The 20,712-nt window shown below is 54.7% G+C and overlaps 9 protein-coding genes across 9 annotated transcripts; 5 read left to right on the top strand and 4 right to left on the bottom strand.

The window, feature by feature from the left end:
• The first annotated feature begins 899 nt into the window (after positions 1-899).
• IE81DRAFT_338197 (ribosomal protein L4) lies at positions 900-2,655 on the top strand. The gene is made up of 2 exons (XM_025515534.1): positions 900-1,325; positions 1,416-2,655. The coding sequence occupies exons 1-2, from the start codon at positions 1,037-1,039 to the stop codon at positions 2,507-2,509; spliced, it is 1,383 nt and encodes a 460-aa protein (XP_025367368.1). The 5' UTR covers positions 900-1,036; the 3' UTR covers positions 2,510-2,655.
• Positions 2,656-2,797: 142 nt separating this feature from the next.
• IE81DRAFT_236546 (hypothetical protein) lies at positions 2,798-3,225 on the bottom strand. Its single transcript, XM_025511181.1, has one exon. The coding sequence runs from the start codon at positions 3,152-3,154 to the stop codon at positions 2,921-2,923; it is 234 nt and encodes a 77-aa protein (XP_025367367.1). The 5' UTR covers positions 3,155-3,225; the 3' UTR covers positions 2,798-2,920.
• An 83-nt stretch (positions 3,226-3,308) lies between these two features.
• IE81DRAFT_236441 (hypothetical protein) lies at positions 3,309-6,703 on the top strand. The gene is made up of 10 exons (XM_025511179.1): positions 3,309-4,677; positions 4,762-4,954; positions 5,043-5,127; positions 5,197-5,281; positions 5,356-5,437; positions 5,513-5,606; positions 5,683-5,795; positions 5,869-6,141; positions 6,480-6,523; positions 6,643-6,703. Exons 1-9 carry the CDS (start codon positions 3,595-3,597, stop codon positions 6,488-6,490), a joined length of 2,019 nt encoding a protein of 672 aa, XP_025367366.1. The 5' UTR covers positions 3,309-3,594; the 3' UTR covers positions 6,491-6,523; positions 6,643-6,703.
• Positions 6,557-8,244, top strand: IE81DRAFT_236518 (hypothetical protein). Its single transcript, XM_025511180.1, has 5 exons — positions 6,557-6,764; positions 6,832-7,043; positions 7,118-7,456; positions 7,570-7,678; positions 7,785-8,244. The coding sequence occupies exons 1-5, from the start codon at positions 6,650-6,652 to the stop codon at positions 7,958-7,960; spliced, it is 951 nt and encodes a 316-aa protein (XP_025367365.1). The 5' UTR covers positions 6,557-6,649; the 3' UTR covers positions 7,961-8,244.
• Positions 7,864-10,664, bottom strand: IE81DRAFT_325817 (hypothetical protein). Its single transcript, XM_025514632.1, has 7 exons — positions 9,981-10,664; positions 9,677-9,900; positions 9,392-9,613; positions 9,164-9,279; positions 8,536-9,069; positions 8,370-8,453; positions 7,864-8,241 (listed from the first exon to the last, which is right to left on the bottom strand). The coding sequence occupies exons 1-7, from the start codon at positions 10,350-10,352 to the stop codon at positions 8,207-8,209; spliced, it is 1,587 nt and encodes a 528-aa protein (XP_025367364.1). The 5' UTR covers positions 10,353-10,664; the 3' UTR covers positions 7,864-8,206.
• A 203-nt stretch (positions 10,665-10,867) lies between these two features.
• IE81DRAFT_236398 (hypothetical protein) lies at positions 10,868-11,935 on the top strand. The gene is made up of 3 exons (XM_025511178.1): positions 10,868-11,544; positions 11,619-11,678; positions 11,773-11,935. Exons 1-3 carry the CDS (start codon positions 11,025-11,027, stop codon positions 11,775-11,777), a joined length of 585 nt encoding a protein of 194 aa, XP_025367363.1. The 5' UTR covers positions 10,868-11,024; the 3' UTR covers positions 11,778-11,935.
• Positions 11,780-12,785, top strand: IE81DRAFT_349479 (hypothetical protein; the record flags this gene model as incomplete). Its single annotated transcript, XM_025516392.1, has 2 exons — positions 11,780-12,014; positions 12,109-12,785. The coding sequence occupies 2 exons, from the start codon at positions 11,780-11,782 to the stop codon at positions 12,783-12,785; spliced, it is 912 nt and encodes a 303-aa protein (XP_025367362.1).
• Positions 12,786-13,118: 333 nt separating this feature from the next.
• Positions 13,119-16,232, bottom strand: IE81DRAFT_293752 (putative beta-glucosidase; the record flags this gene model as incomplete). The annotated part of the gene is made up of 9 exons (XM_025512017.1): positions 13,119-13,421; positions 13,476-13,676; positions 13,756-14,038; positions 14,107-14,389; positions 14,464-15,044; positions 15,131-15,208; positions 15,274-15,601; positions 15,742-15,858; positions 15,965-16,232. The coding sequence occupies 9 exons, from the start codon at positions 16,230-16,232 to the stop codon at positions 13,119-13,121; spliced, it is 2,442 nt and encodes an 813-aa protein (XP_025367361.1).
• A 1,549-nt stretch (positions 16,233-17,781) lies between these two features.
• On the bottom strand, positions 17,782-19,779 carry IE81DRAFT_325815 (hypothetical protein). The gene is made up of 3 exons (XM_025514631.1): positions 18,352-19,779; positions 17,950-18,282; positions 17,782-17,874 (listed from the first exon to the last, which is right to left on the bottom strand). Exons 1-3 carry the CDS (start codon positions 19,568-19,570, stop codon positions 17,849-17,851), a joined length of 1,578 nt encoding a protein of 525 aa, XP_025367360.1. The 5' UTR covers positions 19,571-19,779; the 3' UTR covers positions 17,782-17,848.
• Between the last annotated feature and the right edge of the window lie 933 nt (positions 19,780-20,712).

Genomic DNA, 20,712 nt, shown 5'->3' with positions numbered 1-20,712 from the left:
AAACCGGGACGGGCAGAGCTGCGGCAAGGGAGAGAGAGAGAGAGAGAGAGAGAGAGAGAGAGAGAGGAGGAGGAGGAGGGGGGATATACACGGGCGTATTAGTCTGAAGCGTATGATACGAGACCTGTTCGAGTGGCAAGGGCTTTTCCTCGCAAGCTGCCGCGCTGAGCTGAGCTGAGCTACGCTATGCTCAAGCTCGAATCTACTCTGGGTCGAGCACAGCACCGCAAACATCAATGCACATACACAACATCTTCCCCCCTCCCCGCTCCTCCCTCATCCTCCGTTGCGCCAAATGCCTACGTTGTTCAGTCGCTCCCATGCTGGACAGTCCACAGGTCCACAGATCACATCTCTTCCCTCCCTGCGCGGCCCCCACTCAACAATGAAAGCGCCGCAATACTCACAGATAACCGTCCGACATTGTGTCTCACGTTTCGATTGCGGAGATTGATCGATGAAGGCCTTCAGAGCGGGATGAAATGACTAGCTTGCAGGCGGCTGAATCAGGGGGGTTCAATCTGGCCCTGTTCGGATTGTAGAGTTGCAGAGAGCAAAAGAGGCACACGCTGTATCGTGGTTTTGCACCGTTGAACTTTGTTGAGATGATGATGATGATGATGATGATGATGATGATGATGATGTTTGCGGAACACTGGCGAGTGCGCGCTACATGCTCGCTGACGAAAGCTCAGCGCCGGCACGCATGCAATTTGGATCTGAATCAAAATTGAATGCGAGGAACTCGTGACTCACGCAACTGCCGTGCGAATCTCCACGAAGTGCGCCGCCAAATGTCTCGTACGAGAAGCTGGGACGCGCACGCGAGCGAGCGAGCGACGGTTGTGACTTTCTGCTTCGTTGCAGCCATGCATGGATCTTGACGGAGCTCCTCTTCAACAGCTTTCTTCGCGCCTATGCATTCTGCTCATTTCCCTTCATTCACAATTCACAGAGACCCTTCTTCGATAGCTCACCTTTGGATCTTTGTTACGCTTGACCTCTCGCGTCGACTGACATATCAGCCCGCGAAAAAATGTCTCAAAGACTCCTTCGACCCTTGCTGCGCGGCGGCAGCAGCAGCAGCAGCAGCATCGCGACCACCTCCTCATCAGCCTCTTCGCACGTTGCAAGATCCGCAAGTCGCTATACAATTCACTCGAGCGCTATCAGAAAACAGAATGAGGGTCACCCAGCCGCTGCCTCTGCTACCGCGCCTCAAATAGGCTCAACGGACCTGGCGATCGATCTGGATCCTTTTGTTCAGCAACAGCAGCAGCAGCAAGTCTTTGCGAATTCGCTCGCATTGCAGAACAGAACGACTGGTGAGTTCAGAGCAGGGATGGGATGGGAAGGAAGAGGTTTGGCGCGATATATCGAGGTAATGATGCTGATGCCTCGATCGCCATCGTCAGCAGCACTGGGACCATTGGAAGAATCTCGGCACGTGCACGTCATCATGTCTGCCCTGCACCCATCCACCAAGCCCTCCTCTCAGAGCCTAGTGCCTCTCTCTACGCACGTCTTTGGCAGCACACCACGACGAGACTTGCTTCACTCCGCCGTAGTGTGGTACTTGGATGGACTGCGTCGAGGAGGAGGAAGCACAAAGACGCGATCGGAGGTGTCGGGTAGCGGAAGAAAATTGAGACCTCAAAAGGGGACTGGAAGAGCACGACTGGGTGATCGAGGAAATCCGATGCTTCGAGGAGGAGGCGTAGCTCACGGACCCAAACCTAGAGATTTCTCCAGCAAGCTGAACAGAAGAGTCAGGGAGATGGCGTTGAGGAGCGCATTGAGCTTGAGATGGAGAGCGGGAGATCTGTTCGTCGTTCCCAGCTTGGAATGGGATGCTCCGCCGCGCATCACTGGGGAACTTAGGAGATTGCTAGGCAGCAAACAGTGGAGCGATGCGCTCTTCTTGACTGCGCCGCGCGAACCTCTCAGCTTGGGTTCGGCTAGAGCACCCAATCAAAAACCAAGCGCGGTGGAGCCGCAGTACGATGCGGCAAACATCGAAGCGCATCGAGAGATCACTCGTCACTTTCAATTGGCCTCTTCCAACATTCCCAAGGTTTCGCTGATACATCTACACGAATTGGGCGAGAAGAAGAGAGCAGGTGCAAAGAGAGGAACGAGGGAAGCGAAGGAACCGGGAGAATTGCACGCTTACGAGATTCTAAAGAGGAAGAGGTTGATATTGGACCTTGGAGCGCTGGAATGGATCGAAGAGTGTTTGGGAGGAAGCATTTTCCACGCGAATGATTTGGAGGAGACGCAAGTGATGCTGCGCGAGGAGGAGGAGCAGGATGGTCGGGCTGCGGCGATGGGGGCTGCTGCTGCTGCTGAGGAGCTGCTGCTGCACTCGGAGTCGGTCGTGGTGGAGGAAGGAGAGCAAGAGCAAGGGGAAGAGTTGGAGGAGGAAGCGGACCGATTTTTGAACGAAGCGGGCGTAGACTCGTTGGGACACGATGCGAATGCTGAGCTGGACAAGAAGGAGACAAAGTAAAAGAGGGGGGGATTGGGTCTGAAGGATAAATATGTACACATTGCCCCCCCTCCCCAGAAACACGATGCGTCTTTTGCGCGGCTCGATGCGAATCCAATCGGTTTAGAGGGCGCTCCGTCGTCATGCAATGCAATGAATGCGTCGAGAAGATTGCAACGAGTTTCCGAACTTGACAGCATGGGCGGCCTGACTTTGTGAATTAGCTAAGAATGTTGCGGGGGCCACAATTGCTGGCATGAAGAGCTAGCGTCGGTCGCACGCACGCAAATGTGAATGGAGAAAGAGGCGCTTCGTTGACTTGAGCGGGACCGGCCCTCCCGCGACCCGCGACGCGGCGGCAATCGCAAAATGGTGCATGCTTTGAGAGGGGGCCAAAGTGTCGACTTGCTTGCGATTAATTTGCGAGCGCGGTCATGCGCATGGCAGCGGTGTCTTGTAGCCGTTGAATTTGTATGCCTCGTCCCAACGAAGTCGTCGCTCGCTTTGCCCATTGGTGATTCGAGATTCTAGGACGCTCTCTCTCTCTCTCTCTCTCTCTCTCTCTCTCTCTCTCTCTCTCTCTCTCTCTCTCTCTCTCTCTGTGGAAAAGACCGAATCTTGGATCAGCAGCGCTCGCACTCCGATGACGTGTTTCGCGCAAGCCATTCACTGCACAGCGCGACGGGCGCGCAGCTGCTGGGTGAATCGACGACCTCTATAGAAATACCACCGGTGGCAGGCGACGCGCGCGTGAGTCGCGTGAGCCACATGCACAAGCTCTGAACAATCACGAACGAGGGTGAATCTGATTCAAGATTCACGATTCACGAATCTTGAATCACGATGATTGCAAGATGCTGCATACCGAAGCTTGACATAGCCTTTCACAGATGCAGTGACTCCTGACTCATGACTGTCATTGAACTCACCATTCGAGTTGGGTGTGATTGACCTCTCAGCTTTCTTGTAGCGCAAGCCTGCTGGTCCAAGCTGAGCGAACGACAACATGCGCACCTCTGGATTCGAGAAGAACTGGGCACGCAATCACTCATCATCGCTCGCAGATTCATAATCACGCACGAGCCAGCCAGCCTGTATTCGCAAAGATGAGCGCTTCTCGCCCACGTCCTCCTCCACGTCGTGGCGATGGATCTCGACATTCGAAAACGTCACAAGCGACCTCATCATCCACATCGACATCGCTTCAAGTCCCCTCCAGCTCGAGCGCAGCCAGCTACGGCCCCGATTTGAGAACTGAAAGAGCGTCGAAAGGCAAAGAGAGAGAATCCGGCTTCTTTGTCGAGCTGCCCGGGGGGAGCATCTCTTCTAGACCTCGCTTTTCGAGTCCGCGCAAGCAGGGGCCGAAATCGAGCGAGGATGAGAAGCATGAGCAGGCTAGGGTGGATGGATCGTGTGCGGATGAGGGGACGATCGATGCAGAGGTAGAGAGGATGGCCCAGTTGGCAGTGATGACTGGGGCAAGTGCCGATGCGCATGTTGGGCAAGCGAGCAGATCCAACCCTCCTCCTGCTCGCTCTTTCAAGGGCAAGAGGGCGAGCAGAATGACTGATCCGGATGCTCAGACGATCAACAGCACTGTCAGACAATCACCACCTCGAAGCGCATCGAACTTGCAATCCACCCGATCTCGTCCACAACCACCTCCTGGCCGATTCGCCAGAACACACAAAGCCAGTGGCACAGATCAAGCTGGTGCAGCGGGACCATCGAGCTCAAGCACCGCATCCGAAGCAGAGACCATTCGTATGGACGTGGAGCAGTCTGGCGCTGAAAGCTCCACCACATCAGGGCCACAATCTGCGAGGCGCGCAGCGCGCACTCCAATCAGATCGCAAACGGCAGCTCAAAAGGATGCAAATTTTATCGATGCAGGCGATCACCTTGTCGGCTCAACCAGCGAGGCCAACTCGGAAGCGATGGAGATTGACGGCGAATTGGGAGCTGCAAGAGAGCAATCCCCCTCGCGTGCTCCACGTCCAGCCCCTAGACCCGTTCGCGCAACCCACAAGATGCGCAGGGAACCAAGAATTGCCGTCAAGAGAGCGGATTGGCCGGACGAAAAGAGGTTGGCTTGTGTTAGGTTGAATGGATCTCCCGATCCCGGCAGTCTCGCCGTGTCCTCTTTTGGCTGCGTAGCGATCACCACTCCCAAAGTCATCCACATTATAGTGAGTCTTTTGGTCGCTTTTGAGGTCTAAGTAAAACATGCGAGCACCAAAGAGCTGACATCAAGTCGGCAATGCACCAAATAGACGCCGTCTTTGACGTTTTCCACTGCCCAAAAGCCCAATCTGACCCTGTTTAGCCCCGGAACGATGGAGGATCTATCGGGCGAGCTTTCCAGCGCCTTCTATAGCAGTATAGAAGTGAGCTGCGTCGTGCAGATGATGCGACTCAGGGCCAAATTTGAGGACGGCATGGACGCCAGGAATGCATTCACCCATGGTGAGAAGCGATGCGGTGCGAAGGCGCCGGATGCGCTGTGCACAGAATTGCTGATGATAGCTGATGTCGTGTCGGAAAATGAAATCAGACTACATGCTAGGTCATCCCGGATCTGGACTGCCGGTCTGGAGAAAAGCCGCTTGGTGTCCGGCACTTCTGGGCGATCAAGGAGGGTAGGTGATTGTGGGCGGGCGGTCATGCCCCTGATGTACGCTTACGGAATCAAAATCACTGCTCAATAGCCCCGTACTGGCCATCCAAACGGCCATGATGGATCTGTACCTCTTCCAACCCAAGCCAGGTGCTTTCCCTGGCTCCATGGTATATGTGCGTAGCTATGTACGTCGTCGGTCAGCGCGCACGCGAGCTCAACAATCCAGGAAGCGTTTGACATCACACAGAAAGAACGACTCGAAGCTCCCGCAACCAAGGTCCAATTTGAGAGAAGGAAAAGGCAAGTAATGCTGAACGAGCAGATAAGCGGTGCGTCTAGAGCCGACTACCTTCCTTTCGAGCGATGAGAGCAGATGTTGATGCATATGCTCTGTGTCTCAAAAGATATGGCATGGCTTGATTTTGCGCCCGAAGCGGTGGCGAGCACGTGTGCCTATCTGGTTGGTAGCTCCAGAAGCGGAAAGCTATATGTGTGGAGGTGAGCTTGGAGCTCGGGTGAATGCCATAACGTGGGACGCTGACGTGATTAGCACCACACGCTTCTTGCTACCAAGGTGTCACCAGAGCGCCCCTTCCGACTTTATGCTACAAGCCAATGTTGCCGACTTTCCGATCGATTATGTAGTCGCCTCGAAGTGCAAGACGAACAGCGATGGGGCTCGATCAGGTCAGTCTAGAATCTGAGGGACTTGTTCACTTTGCCACTGCTAATGCATACGTCATCGAACGCGCGAAAGTAGCTATCGTGGCTACATTCTACAGTGGCACTCTGGACTTTCTCAATGTCGCACTCGATCCTGCAGGACAAATATCGATCGAGCGTGTAACAAATGCTGCGCGCCCTCTCAACGTCGGCATCTCAGTACCCACTTGGCTCGATGATGATTATCTGTACTTCGGCACACCTGGAGCGATCATGCGCTACACGCCTGGAGCTGCCGCAGAGATGGAGACTGCTTTGTTGGGAGAGCGCGAGGACGATCAGCCCGGAGAAGCGATGTCGACCTGTATCCGTGAGTGGCTCTTCTTCATTGCGGTGTTCGTTCAGACGAGCGACCGGCGGCAAGATTCAGATGAGAGATCAATGGCGGCGTTCGAGATTTGACCGCCTGAGCACCTCTCGCTCGTAGAGATCGAGTCGCAGCAGAGCGGAATGTTACACGTCACTCTCAAGGATGGCAACCACTACATTCTCTCCTCTTCGGACTTCTGTGTGTCGGATGTGGACGCTTCCATCGTTCTTCCTGCATGCTCTTTGGTCAGCCCGTTCAGCTCTGCCGCGCAAAAGATGGCCATCGACCTCCAAAGGGAGTACGACTTCAATCAGGGTCTGATAGGTTACGCCTCGCAGGTCGGCGCTAGTGGAGGTGCACGCCTCAAATTCGCTGTGCATAGGCGAGTATTGGGCCGCAGCGGAGGCTTCCGCGCTCAGCCTGGTGACTGCGCTGACATCGCTCATCTTTTTGCTGATCGCTCGAACGCACTCGTAGAGCAAATGAACTGGGCTTCTTCAGACACTCGATGGAGGGTGCTTTTAGTTTTACCCTGATTCTTTCTGGTGAAGCTCTTGCTGCAGAGACGTCCCCCGAGGAGTCGGCTCAGGCCGCTCTCGCTTCAGCATTCACACTTCACGCAGGTAAGCGCCTCGTCACAAGCATTGGCATGGTCTGCCGGCCTGAACTGACGTCTATGGTCTTGTGCAGGGGCGGACAAATCGCATAGCACAATCCGTCTGTCACCCTTCTTTGCCTTGCTTGAGACTAGCGCCCGCAGATCTGCAGTCTTGACTGCTGGTGTCGACACTGCGCTCTCGGCTGCTCAGAATCTCCTTCCAGAGAGTCACCCTCAAGCAGTGGAGGATGAGAGGCGAATCACAGCACTTCGGACTGTCAATCTGTTGTTGCTCAAAGTGCAGGTGAGCGCTGACAAGGGCTCCAACTCCAGCGCCCTGGTCTAACAATCTGCTCACCCTCATTTCCGCTTCTGCAGAATGAGAAGTCGCTTCCTGCTGATATTCAGCTGGCAGTGAATGACGCAGCAAAGCGCGTCAGCCGAGCTTTGCAATCTTCTCATCTGCTCTTTCAGCTCGAAGCTGCCCATTCACACATTCAGGGGAGCGACACTCGAGATGTGCGGGGTGATACCTCGGCAGATCTCATGTTCTGTCAACGGCTGGTCGCGGCTGTGTACCTCGCAGAGAGAGACGAGCAAGGATCTGCAATATTCAAGAGGATGGAGAGCCTTGCTTGGAAGCTTCTCCAATCCATGTATCGTGTCGAAAAGATAGCAAAGACGGCTCGAGATGCGCTGCGCGCTGATGCTCGGGAGGTAAGTTAGAAGAGAAGCATCTACGCGTACCCGCGTGACACAGAAAGAAGAATGATGGGCGAGACTGACGCACACTTCCTCCTTGTTCCGCCGGCCTGTGTTCTCGCGAGTAGCATTTGAGCGTGCAGTGCGGCGAGGTTTGTCCGGCCTGCGATGCTGACGTTCCGCTGGTGGCGATAGGAGCAGATGGAGTCACGCGCTGCAGGACGGGTCACATTTGGTGTGAGTCGTCCTTTGCACGAACTCAAGTCCACGGAGGTGTTCAGTTCCCATCAGTTACATGCCGCTCACCCGCTTCGCCTCCTCTTCGCAACACTCAAACTACCAGCTCGATGTTCCGTCACGTGGAAGCCCTTGGGCGAAGTGCGCAGCAGGACTTGTATCGGATGCAATAGAAAGGCATATCCCGTCTCGCTGGGCGAGGAGGGGTCGCAATTGCTAAATGAAGCACTCAACACAAGTCGACATTGTATCACGTGCGGTGCTCCATGGACAATCCTCTGATTTTGCACCCGGCGCCCGATGCGGTCCTTATGCGGACGCACCCAAGAAAGAGCAGTGTTCTGCACTCTCGCGCCCTTCATCCCTTTTCCACTCACGCACGTGCGTGCGCCGACACTCGATTCCTGGAGATGGACCACACAGTCTGGAAGTTTCCTCAGCGCCACTCATTTTTCCTCATTGTCACTCCTTGAGCTTGTACTTTTGACTGTAGTATAAAAGCGCTAATCCAACATCGTCGTCGGAGGTTCAAGGGAAGCGGACTGCAGCAGCCTTCTCGACACCTTTGGAGCGTCGAAGAGGTAGAGAAATGGTCAGCAATCGACGAACTTGCGACAGACTTGAAGGATTCAAACTACATTTGGAGTTGCTGAGGAGATCAAGGCCACTCGAAGAGGGCCCGTTAACTCACCCTCAATGTCTACCTTGTGCCCAACCAATTCTCGGATGTTATTGATGCCATACCTGATCATAGTGGGTCTTTCCAAGCTTAGACCTAAACGCAAGGTTGAGGTAGCATGAGAGGTCACTCAGTTGCGAAGTCTCAAGTACCTGGTGCGAGCAGGCGTCTCACTCACCCCATCCAAGTACATTGACACCGTCGGGCAAGCCCATTGGTCTCAGCATTTCTGGTCTGAACATGCCCGAATTACCAATCTCGACCCATTTGCCCAAACCCTTGTGGTAGGAGAAAATTTCTAGACTAGGTTCGGTATAAGGGTTGAAAGCCGGCTTGAAGCGAAGATCTTTCACTCCCATCTTCTCAAAGAAGATCTGCATGAAGCCGATGAGATCTCCCAAGGTGATGTTGTAATCCGCCACGACACCCTCCACTTGATGGAACTCGGCCAAGTGTGTCGCGTCGACCGCTTCGTTGCGGAACACTCTGTCGATGGAGAAGAGCTTGGCAGGCTTGAAGCCTCCCGGCGCGTTGGCTAATTGATACAACATCGCGCTAGACACTGCGGTGGTGTGCGTGCGAAGAACCAGCTTCTCGGTGACTTCTCGAGAGAATGGGTAGCGGTATCCCGTCGAGCCAAAACCACCCTCCTCATGGACTTGCGTCACCTTCTTCAAGTAGTCTTCTGGAAGATCCTTCGCTGCTGGTGGATCTGCGGAGGTGGGCGCGCACGACGGGCGATCTGAGAGGTTGGCTTACGGATTTCTTTGGCAGCTCCATGCCTCAACGGAAGTGCAGTGACGTACCTTTGACAAAGAATGTGTCTTGCACGTCTCTCGCAGCATGCTGCTGGGGGACGAAGAGACTATCGAAGCACCAGAAGCTGCTTTCCACGAAGCGGTTCGTGGGCATTTCTGTGAAGCTGCAAGAGAGAGACGAGTATAAGCGGACAGGGCAATGAGAAGCGCGCATTACTCGTGAGCGTGCGACTCCCAGCCTTCCCCACTGCTCTCCTGACGCCTCGACAAACTCACCCCATCTCAAAGAATATGTTCCTGAACTCTTCTCTGACCTTCAGTAGAGGATGGAGAGCTCCAGCACTCGGCTCTACGCCATCCGCTTCAAAGTTGTACTTCTTGAAAGGCTTGTCTTTCCAGCTTCCATTCTGGAGCATCTCGAAGGACAGATCAGTTTCGAGTTTCTCAATCTTGAGAGCAAACGCAGGGCCTTTTTTGAGGGAGAAGTAGACCAATTTCCTGAGCAAGTGGAGCAGCTCAGCCACACTGTGTACACAAAACGAACGAAGAAAGCCAGCTCACTTGACTACAATCAGTTTCCTTTTTCGCAATTCCGCTAAGTCTTTGTCCGATAGCTTAACGCTGCCGTCTCTAATGCCGGCGAGCTGCGTTCTGGTTTCATCCACGATGGTGTCTACTCCTGGGACTCGAGCCAGTGCGCCGTTGACAGAAGGATGTTTCCGCACCCACTTCTTGGCGAATGCCTTGCCTTGAGCAATCTTCAGAACGCCGGCGGTGAGCAATGTCTTCCAAGTAGGATTTGAACATGGTGTCAGTGGAACAATCGAAGTTCACCGAGGAGCAGGACAGCATACAGCGATCTCACCTGCAAGTCTTGCATGCTCTTTCCTTCCTCTGCGTCTGCAGGTAGAGCAGCCCACAACCTGGCCTCGTGACTTCCCTCATTTGCAATCGTGTTTCCTTCCTCTGTGAGGCCGCTAGTCAGCTCTTCCTTGACATCAAAGGTGATCATGTCTCTATCTCTGAGACTGCTGAGCGTAGATTGAAGACCCAACTGCCAGTCCGCTCGCGCGCGATGCGCTGCTTCGAGAGAGGCAAGCGAGGTCAGATCAATGTTGTCTGGGGACACGGTGAGGGTCCGGGTGTCTGGAATGCCTGATGAACCAGCATTGTCCAGCAGCTGAAGGATGTCTTCCGCGCTGGGCTGCTCCGAAAGATCATACGGAGGCGCTCCCATCTCGGCACGAGCTGAGCCAGAGCCTTGACTATGACGTAGTTAAGCCGGAATATATTGAGGAGCGAATTAGATCGTGAATGTGCCAAGGGCTCCGGAGTTCATGAGATGATGCAGGCGCCTGTGCAGGTTTCGTTTGACACAGAGCAGCTGAGATAAGTGGGTGTTGGAGATGGAGGGAGCCCGAGAAGAAGTCCTTGTCAACGGCAGAGTGCTAAATTTGCTTGACTGTGAGACGAGCAGGCGGATTTGGGTTAACGCCTGAATATATGCTCACGCTTCATAGGTATTCACATTCAATCACGAATTCTTGTTTGGAAGTGACATCTGCTGATCCCAACTCGAAGCGAATCGCCCGCGCTGCGACCTTCGCGCCGTTTAAAGCAAGCAGGCGTGACTCGGCTCCGCGCCGCGCTCGTCTCGTGCGAGAAGAAGAGCGCGCTTCAATGACTCCACTTTCCACTGCGATTCGACACCAAGCTCGCGGAAGCCACTCACTGCCTAGAGATCGAGGACAACTGCCCTTTCACGTTACAATCATTCCTCGAGGATAGGAGTTCAATTCACCTTCACACTCATCCCAAGATTGCTCTCAGGTGACTCAAGCCCGCAGACATGATCGACCTGCTCCCTACCGGAGACTGAGTAGCCTGACTTGCATCCCAAACGAGAGCCATGACATTCTGCTTAGTCCGCTGCGCATGCTCGACAAGCCAAAGGAAATCTGCGCTGAGCATTAGCGACTTGTGGCGACGAGATCTTCAAGCTAGGCGTCCGCAGGGATGGGAAGCCTGGCTAGCAGGCACAGAGCGACTACAGATCCGAGGGTCGATTGCAGGCGGTCGAACCGCTGTAGCGGGGGAACCTGAGCTCTGGAACATTGGAAACGATGCTCGGCAAGGCAGGTATTCCAGGCCTCATAAGCAGACTGTATCGAGGCTCCACGCGCCGGGTCTTTTAGCTTCAGGGCATCGACTGCAGTCAACTTTCGACGACGTCCATCATTCGAGGAGCCGAAGCTTCTCAAAACGCGCAACGACGGAGCCTTCGTCTCCACACGACGGGACTACCTCTCGCCTAACGTCTCGAGCCAGCCAAGAGGGTACAGTACGCGAGGAGGGGGGTGATGCAGTGAGCCCGGATGTGCGAAAGAAGCTGGGGAACCTCGAATATGAGCTCGAGATAGATCCATTCGGTGAGCTCGCCAAGCACGAGAGTGGCGCATCTCTTCGTCAGCGCGCTCATATACACGACTCTCTTGCGGTCCAGTACATATGCTCGCCGCCCCTCTGAGGCGGTGCGTCCTCACTTCGGCCATTTTGCCAGTCTGTGAGTCGCCTTTGCGTTCGCCCCAGCTCAGAAAGTTTTGGTTGCGCGTCCTCACACTATTCTCGCATGGGCGTGGCGAAGCTCTGATGGTCAGGCTAGCCATGCCCCAACCATCCTCTGAGCAGCCTGCAAGAAATTCTGTCATCCAGGAGAAGAATGATCATCTGAACCTGCAGGATGTTGGAGACAAAGGCCATACTGGGCGCAGGCGCGAGAACAACCCAAAGTCTGCTCGATTATCACGTATACAATTTCCAGGTCTTACACGGGGAAGGGAAAGCAGAGGGGCATGGTTGACTTTGGATCGCACCGTCTTTCAGAGCGTGACAAAAAAAGGTGGGTTGATGCGGAAAGCTCGCATCACCAGCACACGTCGCGATGGACCGAGGTCTGATTACATGACGCCTTGTATTCATGCCACGTCTCTCAGCTTCGGCCTCTCGGATACTCGCTGCCACCCCGGCTGATCTGCAACATCAAGTCGAGACGGATTTGGCGACACGTGTGCTTGACGAGGTCCACAAGACATCAGCGTCGTTGGATGAGGAGTCTTCGAGCTCGCTCCGAGAATGCGGATCAAGGAGCGAACGACCCATCAGATGCATCGAGTGGAATGGTCTGGGGAGGCTCTCAGCCTCACCAAGCCCCGGAGAAGAGCACTCGACGCTCGCAGCTGTGTTAATATTCTCCGGCCAGACTAGGGCAGCACCGAAGCCCCATTCTATGATTGTGGCACCAGACGCTGCGACTGCGCAACCATCAGACGGCATATCAAGAGACGAGCAGCTTCCTTCCGCTCCAATGGCCGAGGTCAAGAGCTTGGTCGAAGAGCTGGGCAAGGACGTTGGGGTGCCCGTTTACGACATAGACAGCCTGTTCGTCGACGAGTCTGACAGACACCAGCACATCAACGAGTTTCTGAGCTTGCTGCGTCCTTCGGCGGAAAGGTCCTCGCCGAAAAGCGCGCTCGCGTCGATAAATGCTGAGGTTCAAGAAGCAGAAACGCTGAGCGGCAGGCCTATGGTCTTCGAGGTCCACAAGCATGCATACACGAGAGACCTGCTCATCGCCTTGGCTAGGCTTGCCTTTTATCACGGGAGAGAATAAGCTGCGGTGATCCCCGCATTCGTCATTGGACCGTTGACGTAAGCCCGCAGACAGGTCCAAATGTCTGCCAGGCATGTGTAGCGACAGTGTCATTTGCGCGCATGTCAGTGCAAGCGATTTCATGAACACTGGAAGTGTCGGGGAAGGAGACAAGATGGCAAGCAGGAATTAGGAACGTCAGGTGCCGAATCTGGCAACCTGCGACTGGCGCAAAGGTCCGGAGAGGCAGAAGGCAGAAGCAAAGTATCAATGAAGAATGTGACTGTGCGGCGAAGGAATCGTTCTCGAGCGAAGTCCGTTTCGGACAGGACAAATTTGAGACCTATCAAACTGTCAAGCTGCGCTCTTGAAGTCGACGTTCAATCTGATATCGCGCGAAGAGGCTCCAATTTGAAGCTTGTAGTCGCCGGCCGGGTGTATCCAGCGTTGCTTCTCGGTTGACCAGATGGAGAGGTCGTACCTCGTCAGCTGCCAGGTGATGTGCTTGGATTGACCAGCTGGAATAGGTACCCGGTCAAAGAGACGAAGGACCTTCGGCGGCTCGCCTGCGGCTGCTGGGAAGGACAAGTAGACTTGAGGCACTTCGTGACCGTCACGTCCTCCACTGTTCTGCACGGTGAAGGATACCTCATACACCTATGCAAGCACAGTGAAGGAGCCGTCATTTCAGCAAATGAAACACATGTCAACGCATGAGCAAACGGGGTCTGCGATGCTCACGGGCTCATTGATCCACTTTGGAGTAGGCCACGACCAAGCGCGGGAGTTCCATTCCTTTTGGTCGAGCCATTTGCCACGAGCGCCAGAGTACTTGAAGGAGGTGTAGCTCAGACCGTGTCCAAACGCGAATCTGGGCTCGATATTCTTGGCGTCGAAGTGGCGGTAACCGACCTGCAAAGAGCGTGATCGAAATTGAGCGGCAACGATGAGCAAAGGGTGCCAGGAGCGGTTACTGATATCCATCACTCACCTCAAGCTTCTCAGTGTAGGGGAGTTGAGCCTGGTCGAAAGATGCAGGCGTGTCGGACAGACCTGGGAAGTAGTTCACGTCGGCTGAGTAATCGGATCTCTTCTTTGCAATCGTGAATGGGAGACGTCCGGATGGGTTGGTCTTGCCAGTGAGCACGTCAACAAGGGCGCTGCCACCTTCTTCTCCGCCCATGCCAGACCAGATGATCGCGGTCACGTTGGGGTTCGAAATGACATCTTCGTAGTCGTTGGCGTCTGGCGACTGGACAATCACAATCGTGTTGCTATTGACAGGGCGAGGAGCTCATCACTTATCGATCTCACTCTCAAAGCAATTCCTGATTCTACATACCTGTTGACAGCGGCAGTGCGCTTGATGAGCTCTGGGCCGGTGTTCCAGAACGTCAAATTGGAACGGTCACCAGTGACACCGTTCTCGAGAGAGATGTAGCCTTCACCGCTGTCGGCGTAGACAAAAACCAAGGCAGCGTCAACGCCCAGTCTTTCATCTGCCACCTTGGGGATGCGGTCGTAGTCCGTGGCGTTGAGACTCCAGTACAGTCCGAAGGGCGTCTTGCGTGCGAGCTGATTGAGCTCGTTGAGGGGATCGACGAGGAAAGGGTACTCCGCAGTACCTGCGGGCACGCGAGGAATGAACGGAGTCAGACCTTGGATGCCAAATTTGATAGCGACGGCGCGAGGGACTCACCTGAGCCCCAACCCATGCCGAGGTAGCCATCGACTCCACCACGATCGCCGAAAGCGTTGGCGCCATTGATGGCCGGGCCTGCCTGAGGGCCGATCACTGCGAGCTTCCTTAGCTTCTTGACATTCAAAGGAAGTGCCTTCTTCTTGTTCTGCAGCAGAACGGTACCAGCAGCTGCAACTTCGCGTGCAACTTGGACGTGCTCCGGCTTGATCACATTGACGTGTTGATTGCTCGGGTCGAGTGGGTCGAACGAATCGAAGTTGGGTTTGGGATGAGGCTGGTCCTGGTCCAGCAGGTAGTAGCCCGCCAGCACACGCTCCGCTGCGTCCGCCACTCGGTCGGCAGGAACAGAGCCATTGTTTACAGCGGCGACCAGATTCTCGTTCCAGAAGTAGGTGCCGATGCTCTTGTCGCAGCATGCTGTCTGTCCCGGTTGAGCCATGTCAAGATAGCCGTTTGCCGACTCTACGTTGTTGTGCTGTGCTCCCCAATCGCTGATGGTAGCTCCATTGTGGCCCAGCCTGTACTTCAGGATATTGCCAAGGAGCTCCGGATTCTCCGTCGCCCACGTCTCGTTGATTCTGTCGTTCGCAGCGAAAGGGGACCGCTCTTCAGCTTCTCGGTCTTCTCCTCGATCGGCTTCAAAAGACCAGCACTTGTTACACACCTGTTATAAGACGCCATGACTGTGGCGGTGTCTGCCTCAACAGCATCCTTGAAGGGGTGCAGGTACAGCTCGTAGAGACTGAGGGAACGGGAAATGAGCCACACGCCTCTCCCACATGAAAGCACACCAGCGTTTGAACTTACGAGCGCTCGTCTACATTGCTCGAGTAGGTGTTGCGGAGCGTTTCCTGGTCATTCAGTACGAAGTGTTTGGCACACGCTTGAACATGCTGGGACTGTATGCCCTTGATGTTCTGTGCCCCTGCCACACCGATCAAGTAGGGGTCCTCTCCGCCGTACTCCCAATTTCTTCCCGCAGCAGGCGCGCGTCCAAAGTTCAAGCCAGGGCCCAAGAGGATGGAAACACCTTTGGCCCGAGCTTGCTGCCCCTGGGCCACACCACGTTTGTAGGCCAAGTCCTTGCTGAAAGTGGCAGCTGTGGTGATGCCCGTCGGGAAAGGAGTGACCAGGTCTGAGAGACCCGCACCACCAAAAGATGTCAGCATGGAACGCACATCGACCTTGCCACCTAAGTCGCCCTTCCCGTCGGCTTTGCCTCGTGACTGAGATTGCGGAACTTTTCCAGCTTTACAATTGCAAAGGGCGACTTACCTGCGAAACGCACACCGACGGGCGAGTCTTGCAGACAAAGGCCCTCGAAGCCAATCTTCTTCTGAGGGGCAATGTTCCCCACACACCTGGGTAGCGGACCACGCTCCCAACCGACACCTTTTCACAGCACGCAAACGGACGAGAGAGGGATGAGCTGAGGTCTAGCGAGGTACCGCAAGGCACATCGGAACCAAGCGCCCTCCCGTGGAAATGCAGCGCTCACCAGTCATGAGAGCAACTCGCTCCTCGAGAGTGAGCTTGCCCACAGCATCCTTTGCCTTTGCAATGGCAGTCTTCCACCTGCGGTTGCGGCCAACGTTCTGAATGAGACCCGCCTTTCCGTTGTGGTCTTGTTGGTCACCTGCAATGCCAGCGCTGGCCGAGCCTTCAGTCTGAGCGTGGGCAGTAGCAGAAGCGTGGGCTGCGTCATTCTTCTTGCTGCTTGCTTTTGCCTCAGCATTAATTTCAGCGTTGGCAGATTCCTCCTTCATCTTGGCTCCATTCCAGCCTTTCAGAACGGACTCGTCACCGCGGAAAGTGTCTAATTTAGCCTCTTGGAGAGAGCCTTGGCTGATCTCTGCCGAGCCGAGCCATGCATGCTGAGAGCGAGCTTCGACATGATGTTTGGAGTGGTGCGCTGCTCGACGCTCGAAGTCGTGCTTAGCAAAAGTGCTGGGTGCACTGGCGCCGAAGAGGGCGAGAGCTAGGATGAGGAAGGATGCCCTCATTGCACCTGTCGAAAACGGAAGCGTCGTGGAATGGGACAAAGCAAGAGCGCGGAGAGGCTCCTACGGGTAAAAGAGCAAGGGGAGTAGGTGGAACGGGGGCGTGGAGGGCGTGGGCGAGGCAGGAGAGGCAGGAGTCCTACAACAGCTGATTAGGATGGGTATGAGGGGACGGAAGGAGGGCGGAAGAGAGAGAGACAAGGAAGCAAGGTCTGACGGGGCTGAGGGAGCTTCAGATCGTCAAGCGGGCCACTTTATAACGAGGCACGGCCCCGCGCAGAACGTCAAAGTCACTGGTTATATACGCTGTACTCAAAATTACTCACTCTTGACTACGCGAGCCGACAAAGTATTGGGAATTGCATTGCGCAGACCTTAGGTGACTTATGTTCCATTCAGATTGCCGTTAGAAGCGAGGTGTGCATGCTGCTTATTTGCGCAGCCTGCCCGCGTTTCCCCTCAGGAATTCCTAGGATCAATTCGGCCCAGTTGCTGTTGGTGCTCACAGTTGTAGGTACTTTGTCGCGGAGTGCATCTTGATGACGGCTCAATCGTGGACAGAAGAACGTTGGCTTCCTTTAGCGTCATTTGACACGAAGTCAGATGAGGCACTGTACACGTACGTGCATGGTGCCTGAAGAGGGGGATAGCTCATACTTGCTCCATTGAGAGCGCACGCATCCACTCTGATTCGTGATGCTTGTGTTGTTGATCCATTCATGGCGCGCTGCGAGGGCCCCTATCAGGCGGCGTGCTCACCAAGTATAACTGAGCATGCCGATGAGCAGCGGCTATTATTCACATTTTGATTGCTGGGTGCATCAGCAGCAACTAATGCTGATCGACCACGCGGTAGGTGTGGGGAAAAGACGGACCAAAGCGCGGCTATTTCTGCCTAGCGCGCGTTCAGCTGCAATTAAGCGAACTTTAGCGCCATCTGACAAGGAATGGCAGAGCGGAAGCTTCCGTTGCTCCTCAGGACTGTTGCACTCATGTCTGTTGTAGCTAGGGTGACATTCTCCATTGCATGATCGGAAGCAGCCTGCCCCCACATTCAGCAGGCGAGCCGTATGCCTCGCAAAGGCTCATACGGTCAAGTTTCGGCTTCAACTTGGATCCTTCTGTCCCCTCAATCTCCCCGTCACTACCAGCTCAGGGGTGAGAACCGGCGGCTTCGCCGATCGCGGGGTTAACCCACGGGACTTGACCTCACAAGGCTTGGCGTTGCATTCAAGGGGTTCAATCGGACAGATGAACAAGGTCAAAGTTGTGTCACGACCCGAGGTAGCACCGACACTACTGCTGTGCAATGATTTCCTTCACTTCAATCTTGGGCGAGCCAGATAGCTCAGAACATGCATTTCCATTCGGCACTTTGTGGATTAAGGGGCGTGCCCGATGACATATGCTAGCAGGACGAAGATGGTAGATGATTTATGTGAGCATGCTAACGCTTGTTGTTATCGCAAGAGCGTGAACTCACTGGCGAAGCTTCTCTTGGCGAAGACCATTTCCCCCTCCCTTACGATTTCATAATTGGATCGGTTCCTTTCTTCTCGTTCTGTCCTCCTGATGAGCGAAGCCATATCTTGCAATCCATCATCACTCCTCCTTCGGTGTACCTGATCTGGCGGCTGTTCTTCAGGTCCGGAATCGGATTCAGAGTCAGACACCTCCTTGTTGTGCGCGTCCGCCGCGTCCCTAGGGAGCACCTCCGCCGTAACCTTAGCAAAACCAGCTTCTTGCATGGCCTCGATCACTTCGCAAAGAGACCAGACGCGAAAGTCGTATGCGAATACGTCTCGGAGCCATGAACCTGAACGTACGTAGCACCACAAGATTAGCGCGGATGCAAAGATTGGCAACGCTTCGCAAAAGAGCTCACCGTCCTGGAATCGGAAGCTGAGGCTCATCCGGAAACGATTGGTCATGTAGTCCACTGGCCCATCTTCCCTCCAATATTCAAAGTCTTGCTCTTCTCCCAATGTGCCGTGAGCAATCTTCGGTGTCCACTTCCCCTTGCGTACCAGGAGCAGATTGCCCCTGGGCCAGTGTCGCGAGGATGAAGAAGAACCAACCCGACTTTCGGGGTGACTTTCGTCCGCGGGATTAGAGCCTGAGTGCTCGTCATCATTCCGCCAAACCCGCACGTCCGCGTTACCAGGATCGGGCCTCGGATCTCCCGACCTCATGAACCCAGGTTCCCTGCCGAATTTGTCCCAAAGCGGCGTCTGCTCGGGGTAAATCTCATTGCCTTGCGGGCCGGCGAATTGATCGCAAACGAAGCGACCAGTGTGAGACCGAAGTGTTCTGACGACTTGCCGCAGGTAGCCCAATAGGCCTGCACGATCGTGAAAGTAGCAAAGAGCGTAGTTGAGCGATGCCACAACGTCAGGCGGAGGAATTTGCAAAGTCGACGGCAGCGAGAGAGGGAGACTCAAGACGTCGGCGTGTAATAATGTGAGTCGTGGTTTCTCAGCATCTGCAGAGGATGGCGGCGTCTGCGAAACGTTTTGCGTAAGCAGATCCCTCTGCTGGGGTTGCACGGCTTGTTTTTGTGAGCGTGCCAGCTTCTTGGCGAGCTTTCTATCGAATCTATCCGTTGCTGCACCAGGTGCCCAGGAGGCGCCTTGAACCGGATTTCTGCGTTCTGTACCCGATGTTGCGTCGCAAGGGTCGAGCTGGACGCCGAACGCATCCTTAGCCTGTGCGTATTCTGAACTTTGCAAGATGCGCACGTCTCTCGCTCCGAACAGCCTCTGATTGTGTTGCAGAGCTGCTAAATCAATGTCGACGCCCTGGGACGAGTATTCCGGACCCAATGAGAGCCAGTGGTGAGCAACAAGCGCGCTGCTGCAAAAGTCCTCCCTCAAGATTTTTGCTTCTGGCACCTCGCTGTCTTTATCTTGCGATGCGCAGTAGATACTTTCGATGTTCGCACACTCTGCAGCTGGGTCTTGCACTGCTTCGGAATACACTGCAAGGGCATCTGCCTTGGAAGCCAGCGTTCCTGACCATGGTCGGATGGAAGGACTTGTACCGCCCTCGTCCTCCCTTTCAATCTTCGGTGAACCTCCGAAATTGAACAGTCTGGGATCTGCCATGGCTGCTCCGACGCCAGGAAACCTTCTCCGCGGGGCGTGTACTGCCTGGTCAGGGCGCTTCCGTTTTGCAATTTGTACCAGCGTACACGGCACCTTTCAATCAACTTTGAATGTTGACGTCTCTGTGTGACTTGGGTTTCAGCTTCACTCATGTGTCTGACAACATGTTCTGAATCTGAATCATAAATACACAGCACTCATCTACTGCTGCTGATGGATGAGTACACGACGTGGCTCAATTACGTGCGTAAGTACGCATAGCGCACTCACGACGACGGCGTCCAATCGCAAAACAAGCGAAATTTATTGGTGATTCTTGAATCACGATTCAACCGAAATTGCGAGTGTCAATCAAGAATAATGTGCACCCAGAGCATACGTTTACGTCTCTCTGTCTCATCTAAAATCAAGAATTTGAATCCAGAGGAAAAAAAGAAACAATTTGATTGAGAACTTGTTTTCTTTTTTCGGCCGCCCATGCATCGCTTGCACGCCGGTCGAGAAATTCGATTCACGTGACAGAAGTAGTTGGTGCGATCCTTCACAGCGCACATGAGAAGTGTCTGTCTGCCTTGCAGCGACCTGACTTCGGTCGACGATCATAACGACGCAACTTCGCTAAAACTCGTTATGGAATCGAAATGTAATGGCAGCCGATAGCTTAGCTGGTCGAGGTGGATATCCCAGCTTCGAGCGGCATACTGCTTGGCTCATAGCATGCTTAATCCTACCGGTGACCCCGACCCGAAGCTTTCCATTTCACGGCTGGAGCCGGAGTCACTAAATGTGGAGCGTGCGAGAAGAGACGGTGCAGCAGAGGTGGCGGCGTGGCGTGGCGTGGCGCAGCCATGCAGTAGGGGCCTCCTCCCGGCACAACGTATGCCGCGCCTCACCGTTGTGTCTGCTTGGTCTGCGGTAGGCGCGTGCACTGTGACTCTTCTAAATGCAAGCAGACGCACAAGAAGCACACGAGCAGCGTAAGCATCCGAGCACAGCCTGTGCCTGCTGATGTGCCCCACTCGTGGCTCGCGCGTCAAAGCGTAGAGCTGTGCCAGCGAGCTGCAAGAAGAGCTGAGAAACCCAACCGACTCTGCTTCAGATGAGGTGATGCTTCTGGTGATAGCTGGATTTCACTTCCCCGC

This window comes from Ceraceosorus guamensis (assembly GCF_003144195.1).
Source record: "Ceraceosorus guamensis strain MCA 4658 unplaced genomic scaffold IE81scaffold_76, whole genome shotgun sequence".
Taxonomy (NCBI): domain Eukaryota; kingdom Fungi; phylum Basidiomycota; class Exobasidiomycetes; order Ceraceosorales; family Ceraceosoraceae; genus Ceraceosorus; species Ceraceosorus guamensis.
The sequence above is the reverse complement of the archived record's forward strand: the minus strand, read 5'-3'. Positions and strand labels throughout refer to the sequence as shown.

Coding starts and splice junctions, on each gene's coding strand:
- IE81DRAFT_338197 (XM_025515534.1), top strand. CDS start 1,037: ATGTCTCAAAGACTCCTTCGACCCTTGCTGCGCGGCGGCAGCAGCAGC. Junction 1,326..1,415: donor ATTGCAGAACAGAACGACTG/GTGAGTTCAGAG, acceptor CGCCATCGTCAG/CAGCACTGGGACCATTGGAA.
- IE81DRAFT_236546 (XM_025511181.1), bottom strand. CDS start 3,154: ATGGCTTGCGCGAAACACGTCATCGGAGTGCGAGCGCTGCTGATCCAA.
- IE81DRAFT_236441 (XM_025511179.1), top strand. CDS start 3,595: ATGAGCGCTTCTCGCCCACGTCCTCCTCCACGTCGTGGCGATGGATCT. Junction 4,955..5,042: donor CAGGAATGCATTCACCCATG/GTGAGAAGCGAT, acceptor AAATGAAATCAG/ACTACATGCTAGGTCATCCC. Junction 5,796..5,868: donor CAGCGATGGGGCTCGATCAG/GTCAGTCTAGAA, acceptor GCGCGAAAGTAG/CTATCGTGGCTACATTCTAC.
- IE81DRAFT_236518 (XM_025511180.1), top strand. CDS start 6,650: ATGGAGGGTGCTTTTAGTTTTACCCTGATTCTTTCTGGTGAAGCTCTT. Junction 6,765..6,831: donor AGCATTCACACTTCACGCAG/GTAAGCGCCTCG, acceptor GGTCTTGTGCAG/GGGCGGACAAATCGCATAGC. Junction 7,044..7,117: donor TGTTGTTGCTCAAAGTGCAG/GTGAGCGCTGAC, acceptor CCGCTTCTGCAG/AATGAGAAGTCGCTTCCTGC.
- IE81DRAFT_325817 (XM_025514632.1), bottom strand. CDS start 10,352: ATGGGAGCGCCTCCGTATGATCTTTCGGAGCAGCCCAGCGCGGAAGAC. Junction 9,901..9,980: donor AGAGCATGCAAGACTTGCAG/GTGAGATCGCTG, acceptor CCTACTTGGAAG/ACATTGCTCACCGCCGGCGT. Junction 9,614..9,676: donor AGGAAACTGATTGTAGTCAA/GTGAGCTGGCTT, acceptor CCACTTGCTCAG/GAAATTGGTCTACTTCTCCC.
- IE81DRAFT_236398 (XM_025511178.1), top strand. CDS start 11,025: ATGACATTCTGCTTAGTCCGCTGCGCATGCTCGACAAGCCAAAGGAAA. Junction 11,545..11,618: donor GCTCGAGATAGATCCATTCG/GTGAGCTCGCCA, acceptor CTTGCGGTCCAG/TACATATGCTCGCCGCCCCT.
- IE81DRAFT_325815 (XM_025514631.1), bottom strand. CDS start 19,570: ATGGCAGATCCCAGACTGTTCAATTTCGGAGGTTCACCGAAGATTGAA. Junction 18,283..18,351: donor CAGCTTCCGATTCCAGGACG/GTGAGCTCTTTT, acceptor ACGTACGTTCAG/GTTCATGGCTCCGAGACGTA. Junction 17,875..17,949: donor CGCCAAGAGAAGCTTCGCCA/GTGAGTTCACGC, acceptor TCGTCCTGCTAG/CATATGTCATCGGGCACGCC.